The sequence below is a fragment of the Vombatus ursinus genome, unplaced genomic scaffold (assembly GCF_900497805.2).
Source record: "Vombatus ursinus unplaced genomic scaffold, bare-nosed wombat genome assembly UNPS02015175.1, whole genome shotgun sequence".
Lineage (NCBI taxonomy): Eukaryota > Metazoa > Chordata > Mammalia > Diprotodontia > Vombatidae > Vombatus > Vombatus ursinus.
This window is the reverse complement of record NW_020954953.1, coordinates 12,180,207-12,192,943: the sequence shown is the minus strand read 5'-3', so window position 1 is coordinate 12,192,943 and position 12,737 is coordinate 12,180,207. Positions and strand designations below refer to the sequence as shown.

Here is a 12,737-nt window from a genome sequence, read left to right as displayed (position 1 = left end):
TACAGCAAATGGCCACATTAAAACATTCTAGTGTATTGACTAACATTAAACTTCTCAAAATGTAGTTCAAGAGACAAGCAATAAACCAAGAATTATAGTCTGATAAATGTATAACGCAACATTTCTAAATAGAAACAAATTATCTTTCTACATAAGTGATGCAAAAAGTTCTACGGATACCCCAGCAGGGGATTTTTATGGAATAGGTGTTACTAAAAAATAGGTTAAGTAAATTAGTATTGCAAAGTGGAGGAGGGATAATAATACAACCATATCTTTCTTCAGAGGTTTCCTGTAAGGAAAATACCTTATAAGTCTATAAAACACTATTTTATTTATTTAGGTAGAAGGGGTTGGAGAACAAGATGGTAAAATAATTCTTAGCTGAAGCCTTTGGCAAAGCAAATAATCCCAATTTGGATTTTTAGAAATATATTTTTATTTATGGTAAGCCTTTCAATAACCAGAACCCTCAAATAATTTTTCACCTAAACTACTATGGAAGAAAGAGAGCTAAATAAAAGCATTTTAAAAGATTTTTATTCAAAAAAATATTAAAAGACTTTTAGATGAAAAATTTTCAACAAGTATACTAAACTTCAGGTTAGTATACGTTTCAATTAAATAATGCAATCTATTCACTCTATGAGATTTGTTAAAGCCAATACATGTGATTTTCTACAATTCACAGCTGAATAATTTTGAATGAATGCTCTTAAACAAATACCAAGGTTTAAAAAATCATTACATCTTTGGAGTTTAGATGTTACATAATTCAGGTTACAGAAATTTGTTTTTAAAAAAAGTTTGTGTAATTCACAACTTTCTTCTCGATTTTGACAACAGACGAAAATGCCACTTTCAAAAAACCACGACAATAACAATCTCTCAAAGGCAAAAAAATGTACATAGCACACAGATCATGGAGTCAGATCAATGACCTAAGAGATAGATACAAGCCCATCATTTAAGATGAGGAAACTAAGTTCTAGAGAACTTAAGTAGTGTCAGTGCTAGGATTTTAAAGAAAGTTTTCTGGCTCCACATCAAATAAATGCTCTTTCTACTATAATGAGCCTTTCAAAAATACCATGTCTTTCCACTACCTTTTCTCATTCTCACAATAACGGATTAGTCTAACTTAGTAGCAATCATAAAACTACCTTATATTTTTTATTGTTTTATAGTATTTAAAGCATTTCTGAAAACATTTTCTCTGGGGTATAAATAATTCTATTAAGTATGCACTCTCATTTTAAGAGTGAATAAACTGAACCTCAAGTTAAAGTGACTTGCCCAAGATCAAATCATAATTAACTTGCGGTGGGGGCAGGGATAGGGGAACAACTGGAACTCAGTTCTTCTAACTCCTAATTACATGATATTTCCACTCTACAACAATGCCTCCAACCCCATTCATCCTATCAGATTTCTCTCCATACTCACTAAGGAAAAATTAAAACTGAAAAATTTTTAAGTCTAATAAAAACTTCCATTAACAAATATACAAGACGTTTTTTTAAAAAAAATGAACACTATCTTGTGCAAAAAATCCAATTAAATAAAATCAGACTTATGAAACAAATTATTTGCATTTTTGCATTTCCAATTCCAATGACAATAGTAAATTTTCCTAGTATGTTGGAATATTTTACTTATCATCCACTGGACAAAGACTAAAAGTCAGAAAATCTTAAAAAAAAAAAAGCTACTAACTCATTGACACAGCAGGCTAAAGGTCATAAAGAGCTTTCTTTCCTCACAACTACCCTGTGAAGTAGGTAGATATTACCATCTCCATTTTACCAATAAGGAAACTGAAGCTTGAAATATAAATGAGGTTAACTGGATTCAAACTCAGGTCCTCTGACTCCAAATCCATATACTAGATGTCCATCCTAACGCCATTTCAAACTCAACAGCAGGGGGAAAAAAAGAACTCTAACCTTCCTACCTAAATTCACCAATCATTTACATTTTCTTATCTCTGTTGAAAAGGGATAGTTAGGCAGTACAGTAGATAGAGCAAGAGCCTGGAGTCAAGATGATTCATCTTTCCGAGTTCAAATTTGGCCTCAGACACTTACTAGCTATGTGACCCTGGGCAAGTCAGTTAACCCTGTTTTGCCTCAGTTACCTCTTCGGTAAAATAAGTTGGAAAAAGAAATGGCAAAATACTCCAATATCGTTGCCAAGAAAACCCCAAATAGGGTTGCAAAACCCCAAATAGGGTTGCTAAGAGTCAGTCATAACTGATCACGAAAATCTCTACTGAGAACACCACCAAACTTTCAGTAACCCATGTTTAACACCTCACCATCCTTGATTCTCCCTCTTCCTCCCTCTCCCAATCCATACCCCACCAGGTCCAAATTTTATTAACTGTACCTCTAAAACATCTCTCACATTTGTGCCCTTTTCTACACTAACACTGCTATCATCCTAGTTCAGACCTTTTTAGCTCTCCCATGAATTACTAAAACATCTTAAATAGTCCTCCAATCTGTTCTTCAATTAACAAAATAATTTTCTAAAGGCCTGAGTATATCACTCCCCTGATCAGTGCAGCTCTAGTGCCTCTAGAAGGAAAAAAGAAATGTGTAGAGATAAATACACACACACATATCTACATGTGCATGTTCCTCAGGCTGGCATTTAAAGCCCTCCACAATCTGGTTCCCACCTCCCTTTTCCAGACTTATTTCATATTACTCCCCTTCACATACTCTAGATGTTCAAGACAAACTGATCTATTTTTCGTGACATCACACAAGCTGTCCAGCAAGCCTGGAATAACCTCTTAACACCACCACCTTCTTTCCATGCGCAGGGTAACGTGCCACTTCCTCCAAGAAGACTTCCCTGATTTCCTACCTTGGTTTCTTGAAACTCATATTTTCATATTGATTTTCATATTGCTTTCCCTATGTACATACCATCTCCCTAAATTTAGAAGCAAGTTCTAAATACCTTAAAGTCAAAGACTATTTCATTTTTATCTTTGTATCACAAGAATGTAGCACGGTGTCTTTTACACTGCAGGTAAAGAACGTCTGTGAAACTGAACATCTAAATTCTAAATTCAACACATTTTAAATGCACCTCACCTCATTCTGAGCAATGAAAACTATGGGGACCTGGCATGAAGTCCATGTTATAAATCAAAGAATTTTTTAAAACCATGTAACCCAAAAACACCAAGAAAAATCAAGATCTATGCCAATTCTGGGAGTTCACTACTCCAAGTTTGAGATAGTCCAGTTTACTGTCCGGAACATAAAACCAGCACTAAATTAACTTATTTTATCTAATTATGAGTACTGCAACTGAGGTAGTATTTTAAAATTCAGAAAATAAATTATTGGACAACAGAAACTATTATGCTTCTTAGCTTTGTGCCAAATACACAATAGACACTCAAAAACTCAAACTGATTAAAACGGAATGGGTTCTGAATTTTTTTTTTGAAGTTTCATAAAATAAGCATATTTCCAAGGAACAAAGTTAGGTGGTAAGATTAGATTTTACCTTTTCAGAGCCATTTTAAAAAAAAATGGAATGAACTTTTCCCTCAGCTCCCAAAAAAGTACTGTCACCATTTTTCACGGCTAGCAACAATATATAACTTGAACTCTCAAAAAAGTCTGAAATATTTAATGTCATTTCAAAATTTTCCTAAAAATAATACATCTGTTAAATTAACATTTCAAAGAAAATATCTGTAGAGATACAGAAAACCAAACTAAACTAAATATTGTTTTAGAATTTATAGCCATTTATTTTGGCCAATGTACTAAGCATCCAACATATTATTTAGCTACTAAGAAGAATTTCCTGTACAATTCATTAGCATTTGATTGAGGTTAGAATATTAATTTTTGTTTTCTGCTTAAAATATCAAAAGTCTTAACTGGGGAAAAAAAATAAAGGTCAAACTCGAACACAGATAAACTGGCTAGCTGTAACCAACATATTTTTGGCTATTGATAGAGAGATTTACATTGGAAACTAATTAACTTTCTATTAATTGAAAGTTACTTATGGAGATGAAAAGCATAAGCTGTTTCACAGATGGTATAAATATTCCCTAACAACTCAATTTTTTTTAAATTTGCATATACAGTCATACTCAAAAAGTATCCAGGTTCATAATCTCTCATTATTCCATTAGTAAGAGTATGTCTATCAGTTATGTAAATTTTAAAATGTGAGAATTCTCCTTCCGTATCCATCAAAATGCAAATTTTCCAAAACGGCCCACATGCCATTCATTAGCATTACATAATCAATTGGTTTAAAAAATATTAGTCCTGCATTAATAAAATGAAATACAACTTAACTATGTTTCCTGATGCCCACCCAGTGGGTAAGCTTTTGCCTTTTAGATGCACCAAAAGTCATTTAAATGCTTACTGAAGTAGATTAAACCATAAATTCCGCTTATCTAACATTGTCCCTCTAAATTCACTGATCAAACCATCATGTCACAAAATACTGTTTCATTGGTTGGTTTTTTTTTTAAAACAGAAAAGAGACATTTTTCATCATTCAATGACAATATGAATTCTCTGAGGGGTAGATCTCTTTTAAAATGCAGATATGAAGATAAGTTATGAGGCAAGAAGATTTGGTGACCTCAATAAAAAACTTCTGAATTATGCTTAATTCGATTGGAAGAGGGCATTTTTATTAAAGGCTTTTCTCCTCTTCTTAAAAAATGTAATTCATCTATTTCTGTTGCAAATTCCTGCTATACATAGTCAGCTTCAGTTGTCAACCCCATCAGTCAAAAGACAAGCACCAAAAATCATTTACAAGTGAAATTAGTCACCATTTTTAATACAGATCATCATTCTTTATATATCATATTGTAAAAACCAATCTTCTCACCTATAAATGACCCTATTCCTTTGATATTATCTCAATCATGTTATGTAAACATAGAACAATCAATTTTTACTAGTTCTTCAATGTAGCAAACGGTTTAAATTCATCAATAGGAAGGCAGACCTAATTCAGTCTCACTAGTTCGTATGGATATTCTATATGTACAGTTTTTGCTTTACATAGGGGAGTTAAAACTTCAACTTCAAATACTTTGAATTACTATAACCTATAAGATAAAATAAATTCTGTCAAAGCATTTCCCTTTTGATTTTCACTTTCTATACAGCTGCTGACACCTCCTGGGTAACAAGAAAAATATCATTTTTTAATAACCTAATAGGTTACTATTCTTCCTCTTACTATAACTTTTAAAGTTTTTTTGTATAAAAACAATCTTAGTTCCTAAATAGATTTTTTATTTAACATCAGTTATATCTTTATCACAAGTTATTATAATTTGCAAGAGTAAAAGTAGCTTCCTATGCTTCTGATTTTCATTTTTCTCTTCTGAGTGCTTATGCACACATACATGTAAGTACAGGTGTATATATAATGCTAACAACCAACACTTTTGCGTTAGAGTTAAGCGGTGGGGGACAGTAACGTCTCTGAAAAGAATTTCAAGAGGATGCAATATTGTTGTTTTACATAACCATCATTGTGATTCTAAGTATTGGATTAAACAATAAGTATAATCGTGACAATATACGTTAAATACTTAAGATAGTCTGATGAATTACATGACATTGCAATTCAACTATTTAAAAAAAGGCTGCATTATCGATGGAACATCAAAATACAAATTAAATGGAAAGTTTGAGAACACTCAAGTGCAAATTCTGTTCACTTCTTCTGAAATGGGAAAAAAATTCAATTCAAACTGGTGTACTAAGTCAGAAGGATGTTCAATTTAAAAAACATTGACAAATAAAAATTGAATGTTTAAATAAGTCTAGTATAGGATGGATTTTATCTTTTCTCTGTATATACCCAGTACTTACATCACCTTACATTAATAGTAGTAGGCATTAATAAAGTTTTAAGTTGATTTTTTTTTCTTTTCTTCTAAGTACTCTTATTGCATATGGCATTCTCACATGCATAAACACTTTTTCAAATAATCAAAAATTGAAAGATTATTAGGGGCTATACAATGTTTCCTATTACATGTAAATGACTTTTCTATGGTTGTCAGCAGTTTTTCCCCCTCCCCCCCAAATACGATGATGGATTAAAAAAACTTGTCAATTAGTGGCTTTTCCTTTGCCCTCCATAAATAGCCTAGAGTTGTCTCATTTCCAAGTTTTAGTCTGCCAATCTGATGTTCCCCAACTTAGTTCAATCCTCTAATTTAAAACTTTATAAAATTAGCATGTTTTAATTGTTTTCAAGGTCTTTCACAAAGAAGTAAATGTTTTAAATTTTATCACAATTAGTATTCCTAATGGACAAATTCCTTTCCACTTGAAAACTACCTCCATGACAAGGCCAATAAAACATACGTTATTTCTCTGCTTTTATATCTGTTCCAAACACAGTTAGATTCAAGCAGTTTTTCAGTCTATAGTAATTTGAACATCTTACTGCAAAAACTGCAGCTCTAGGTTGAATCAATCTGACCACTAAGTTCTGACAATACTACTTATGAATAAATTCCAGGGACCCAAATTCTGCATAATATTTTATAGACAGTATAAATTAATCCAAAATAAACTTGTTCTAAGTTTTTCTTAAGGGTGCCAAGGTTTTCATAATTAGTTACATAACTGAATGACTATTATAAAATACACATACTCACAAAACAGCCAAGCTATTTTAAAATATTAATCATTGGCAATTTTAAGCCTAAAAATTAAAATGCTTAATGCTCTACTGCAAGATTTTTCTATACAAGTCAAGTAAAATCGCAAACTACTGGAACTACTTTGTTTTATTTATTAAATTCACTATCTTTCTTCACTAATCTTACAGAAACAAAAAAGCATTTTTATCTGCATATGAAAAACTTGTTTTGGAACAAAAGTAAGAATAAATCCTAACCACAGAGTCTTGACAAAAATAATTTGTTTGAAACAATTAAAAACACATCAAAGGAAACAAGAACCGCCTAAAGTCACATTTAAGTATTTTCACAGAAAAAAAAAACATGTTAAGTATTTCAGAAATAGTTAAGATTGATATGCATAGTACATGTATATATCAATTTACACTCAGAAAAAAATCAATTTAGATTCTGGTTAAGTTTAACATTTCTAACAATTGCAGGAAAGTGTTTATTCCACACTAAGGAAAAGCCCCTTTTCCGGCAGATTTGGGCTGGTCTGATTAAAAACAATTTAACTTCTTAGTCATTATGCTGTCCATTTTAAACATGCTTGTTACCATGTAAATGAAATCTTTACACTGGGGATTTGAAGAAATTATAAATCAGAATAGATTCAAAGTGATACTTTAGGATTAAACTTGATTGTTATTATTTTAGTAAACATCAGAAGGAAAGATCTTTTTTAAAGATAAATTGTGATTTTCAACCTTTAAAATTAAGAGGAAAAAAACCCAGTGTTTGCTTCCATTTCCAAATCAGGAAAAATGGAAGAAAAAAAAAGGTAAACTTTGTTTCTCTAGGTTTATTAATTTTCAGTGCCCAAACTTTTTTTTTTAGGATTTAAAGAGGCAAAAGTTAACAAGCAATAGCTAATTGTAAAGTATTGTTTATGATTTAGCAAAGATTAAAAATACTTAATAGATTGAAAGGCTTTTGAAAATTCATGTTAAAATGCAAGTTCTATTAGTATTTTGCTTTTTTCTTGTTATGCACAATAAAAAATGTTTTCAGAAATATTCCTTAAGTATTGAGATTTCTCATAATTGTGTTCAATATTCTGTTGAAAAGTTTGTAAATTAAATTTGAATTTATAACATGAAACCACTAGCAAACAATCACAAAATACTGGTACAACTTTGTCTTAGATCATTTTTATCTCCTTTTACATCTCTTCGATTGCAATGCCTTACTTGATTCATCCTAAAATATAACTCGAGTAAAAAACGCACTATTTCCAGAAAATTCATTCCTGAAATCACAAAACTTAATCTTTAAATTTGCCAAGATGAAAATCTCAAGAGACTATTTCAATTCGTAGGAAGTCTTTAATGAATTTTAACAAAATCTGTGCCAATTATCTATATGAAACATTTCTATGCATAGTGGATAGGATTTTCAAAATTTCAACAAATCAATTTAGAACAAAGATTATGGGAAATCTTATCAATTCTGCAAGCTAACATTCCTCAAGAAAAAAATAACTAGCGCCCCTTAGTGCTCACATTGGGAAAGACTCAACTTAAGAGTTCTGAAACTTTTTTTTTTTTTGGACATTCCAGAAAGTTTTCTGCCTCCACAATTCTTCCACTCAACTGCCAACACAAATAGGAAAAAGCAGAAATACTTAAAGGGACAGTTTAACTTTTCCGGTACTTCTAAACACTCACAGGTTAGATGATTCTATTTAGAGTGGAAAAAGCCAATTTGAATGTCTGTTTTTAAAAAACAAATTTAAACAAAAAAAAAATCTCAGTCATTATAATGCGTTTAAATATTGCTAGTAGTTCCGTGATTTCCAGGACTACAAAGGCCTTTCAGATTCTTCTTTACCCATTTTTTATCACAAGGGACATTTCCGGTCTTTTGTTCTTTAGTGACACTCAAAACTGACTGGGTTTCCTCCCACTCCCATACTCCTCAGTAGGATACTTTATATAAATTTAAATAAACTCGAGATGTTTCTGAAACTTTAAAAATCCAATGTTCATCTTTATTATCCTTAATTTTGTTCTCTTTAAACAACCGGTAAATTTTCTTAATCACCAATCTCTTTGCTACTCAATTTCCATAAAGCATCCAACAACCATCTTCTTTCACCGCGTCCATAAAACTCCACAAGAGAAATCAAAGCTCCAAACTTGGGTTGGCCAGAGCCGTTCTTTGGATCCCTAACTATAGCTTCTGCTCTCAACCTCGGTCCCCCAAACTGCCTGCTGCTTCCTTTCCAGAACCCCCTCCTCTATCCAGCACGACAACGCCTTCAGGCACATTATTTTCACCTCTCATTTGACTTTCCCCTCCCCAAAAAGTGAAGTTAAACTCGAATGGTTTTCGTTTCCTCAAATCAAAAAGGACAAAATGCTCAGTTGTCATTTTGTCCTCCCCCCCCTTCAGTCAAATTAGCACCTCTCCGGTGGCATTTCTGTCTAAGTATAAACAAAGAAACGCCACTTGGTAACTTCTCGTGGAACATTTGCAAGCTCTACAGACTTTAAACTGAATTCCGCCCTAATCTGCCAGGAATTCCACCAGGCAGAGCAAGGCATGGGTAGTAACGGGCAGGATCTGTTTCGAAAAGGTTAGGTCAAACTTCCCTTTCGGAAGAGAGGGAAAGGGCTCGGCGGCAGAAGGGACACCAGGAGACACGCGGGGCCCCGCGCCCCCTTCCCCCCGCGGTCCGGGGGTCCGGCGCCGGGCTCCGGAGAGGCCACTTCACTGGGTAAAAGGCTCCGGCTTTAAAGGCACGCCGCCACTACCCTCTCGGTTTTCCCATTTTTCTAAAAATCAGACTCCAAGCCGCAAGGGCGGCGGGGGGAGGGGGGAAGCGGGGGATCGGGACGGGGTCGGTCCTCCTGCTGCCGCTTTCCCTTCCCCAAAGCAACTAGAGGGATTGAAAAACAAAAAACTGGGGGTTGACTGACTGGAAAAAGATGGGGAGCGGCCGGACAGGGCCCCGGCCCCTCGGTCCTCCAAACCAAGTTTTCCACAGCTCCCCAGGAGCTTCCCGAACACAACCTCCAGGCAGGGCTGCCCTTCGTCAGGCCCCGCACTAGCCCAGGACCCCGGCCCCATCGCCCGGCTCTCCAAGGGCCCCGCCCTCCCAAGTGCCCCCCAGACTTTCCCGGAGCTTCGAAGCCGCTCGGGCCAAGCCCCCTGGGGCAAACAGGACCTGGGCCTCGACCCGCCGCCGTCCGCCCTCGGGACGCCGTGCTCTCCCCAAGTCGCCCCCCAGCCCCGGGGGGCTCAGGAAGAGGCGGCGGTGCCGCCGAGGCAAAAACGGGGAACCAGGCTGGGGGGGGAGGCGGGGGGAGCCTTTTACCTTCGTCCAGCAGCCGCTCGAGGTGGTTGAAGATCCCACAGAAGTTGGGCAGGCTGCTCATGAGCTTCTTGTCGTTCATCAGCTGCATCAGGTAATCTGGGGTCGGCTTGGGCTTCTCCTTCGTTTCCATTTCCCCGACCATATTCCAAGCCCCGCAGCTCACACCGCCCGCCGCCACGGAAGAAAAGGGGGGCACAGGGGGCGGGGGGGCGAGCCCCAAGAAGCCGGGGGCTGCTCCGGGAGGGTCTGCAATCTTCGCCCGCAGCGGGGAAGGAAGGGGACGGGAGGAAGAGGAGGAGGAGGAGGAGACGGGGGGGCAGGGGGGGAAGCCGACTGTCCCCACAGCGCAGGAAATCGAACCGCCCGCTCTGCCCCCCCCACCCCCCGCAGGCACTTTTCCCTCCCGCGGCCGCTGCTCCCACAACGTGGGTCCCGGAGCCGCCGCTCCCGCCGCCGCCTATGCTCCCGCCGCCTTGTCCTCGTCCTCCTCCTCCTCCTCCTCCCGCCGCTCGCCGCTCCCGGTGCTGCCTCCGCTGCCCAGCTCAGCCCGTCCCCTCACGAGTGCCGGCGGGGTGGGGAGGGGGGAGGAGGGGTTATCTCCGCGGGGCCCCGCTCTGGGCGCTGGGGGAACCGCTTTCGCTGGGAGGAGGAGGAGGAGCCGCCGCCGCCGGGGTTGTGGTTGCTGCTGCCGCTGCTGCTGGGGCTGCTCGTTTGGCTTCTCTCAGGCTGCTGCTGCCTGCTCCGCCGCCGCCGCCTCTGCCGCGGGCTCGGGGTCTCTCTGGGCTGGTCCCCGACGCTGCCGCCTCTGCCGCTGCTGCCGCCGCGCACTGACTCTCCCGCTCCTCCTCCTCCTCCCCTTCCTCCTCCTCCTCCTCCTCCTCCTCCTTCTCCTCCTCTTCCTCCTCCTCACTCACTTGGCTGTGGAGTTCGCTTCAGTTCAGGCGGCGCTGCCAGCAGCGGCGGCAGCAGCGGCGGCGGCGGCGACGGCAGGGGGAGGGTAGAGAGGAAGGGGAGGGGAGGGGGAGGAGGAAAGGGAGGGGAGAGAAAGAGAGAGACACTCGAGGGGAGGGGGAGGAAAGGGAGGGGGTACAGCGAGGAGACCCAGGCGGGGCGGGGCGAAGGGGAGGAAGGGGAAAGCGGCCGTTAATCCGAGACTCGGTCGGTGTCTTCCCCACACCCTCACGCACCCGCTCCTCCCTTCCCTCTCGCCCTCCCGCTCACCCCTTTCTGCCCTCTCTATTCCGGGCCTTGGAGTTGTTTTCGGCGCCTCCCTCTCCCCCGGGGGATGAGGTGGGGTGGGACGAGGGGGTAGAAAAAGAGGAATTTGGGGTGGGAAGGGGATTGGGGAGAGGGAGGGAGGGAAGGAAGGAAAGAAAGAAGGGGAGAGGGAAGGGCACGCGGGCGCAGCCCCGCCGAAGCCGAGCTCGGGGGTCCGAGCGCGAGGCGCGGAACTCGGGAGGGGGAGGCGGGGTTCCCCCTCACACGCAAGCCTCGCTGCTTCCCCCCCTTCCTCCACGCGGGGATGGTTGAGAAAGACTGGGGCTGGGGGGGGGGAGTGCAGATTGGGTGGAAGAGCTACGTAGCTGTGTGCTGTGAAGCGGGGTGTTTCCCAACGAAGAAACGAAGAGAGGTGCCGGGGCCGCCTCGGCTGTCCCAGTTTGTCTAGCTCCCTGTCGGGGAGTGCCGAAGCTCTCCCTCGAGGCCGCTGTGGACTGGGCCCACTCCTGCGCCTGGCATGAATGGCAGAGGGGAATATGTGTACGTAGGAGTAAGAAGCTATGTGTTTTCACGCTGTGCAGAGTACACGGGGGCTGGGGGGGGCGCGATCTGGTACAGGCGGTGGCATTTGTCTGCATCTCATAGGCTCCTCGCATTTATTTGTGAGTGCCCTTTCTCCACGCGGCTCCCACGTCTCACAGTTGCCACTCGTCCCAGCCCGCCGGCCTGCCTGCTAGCCTTTGGCGCGCTCTCAGCCTCGCGCGCGCGCGTTAAGCTATTTGTGGTCACCGGGGACTTGCGAGCGTAGACCTTTGTGGTCGCGTAGTGCAGGGGGGCGTCTCGTGCACTCCGACGGAGGAATTTCCTGCGGAACCTGCCGCGCTAGCGTCGTCGCCCCGCCCCCCCAGCCTCGCTGAGCGCGTGCGCGAGCTCGCTGGTCGGCGTCCTGTTTTTATTGTACTTAAAAAAAAAAAATAAAAACTCGTTTCTCCAAAAAGAAACACTCCCCTTGCTTCGCTGGGGGCCCGTCGGGGTGGGCGTCACGTGGTCTGGGCACGTAGCTGTAAGTTCCGAAGGCGCGTGCGCAGCAAGGAGCCGACGGCTACTGAGGAAAGGATTTGGTAGCTGGCTGGTCACGCCCCTTTCCTGGGCTCTTTCTTGGCCCCTCCTACTGTCCGAGGTGGAGAAAGCTAGAGGAGTAGGGTGGGGGAGAGTGGGGTGGGGTTCTTTAATTTATGCGCCTGCGTGGGATGAGGTGAGTGGAGTCGGTCTCTGTTAAGGTGGGTGTCCCGGGCAGGTGCTCGTGCCTGGCCGAAGCTCGCGGGGATCGATTTCGTCTCTTGACCGGGGTCGGAGGATAAACGGTTCTGGCAAACCGCCGGCTATTTTCGGCCACCACCACCTCGGGGTGGGGTTCGTTTGGGCCGACACTCCGCGGCTATACCCAGCCCTGTCGTGGGAGTCCTGGCCAGTGCCCGGCGCAGCTTA

The 12,737-nt window shown here is 41.4% G+C and overlaps 1 protein-coding gene across 5 annotated transcripts in view; it reads right to left on the bottom strand.

Annotated features, from left to right (window-relative positions):
* LOC114031547 (protein quaking) overlaps positions 1-10,457 on the bottom strand; it is a 197,685-nt gene extending 187,228 nt beyond the window's left edge. For 2 of the 5 annotated variants that reach the window (XM_027846694.1, XM_027846696.1), the window contains exon 1: positions 10,032-10,455. In XM_027846694.1, the coding sequence (XP_027702495.1) occupies positions 10,032-10,173 (142 nt within the window). In that variant the 5' untranslated portion in view covers positions 10,174-10,455. Of the gene's footprint in view, positions 1-10,031 lie in introns of all 5 variants that reach the window. The other 3 variants (XM_027846692.1, XM_027846693.1, XM_027846695.1) reach the window with 2 other exon arrangements.
* Positions 10,458-12,737: the final 2,280 nt, after the last annotated feature.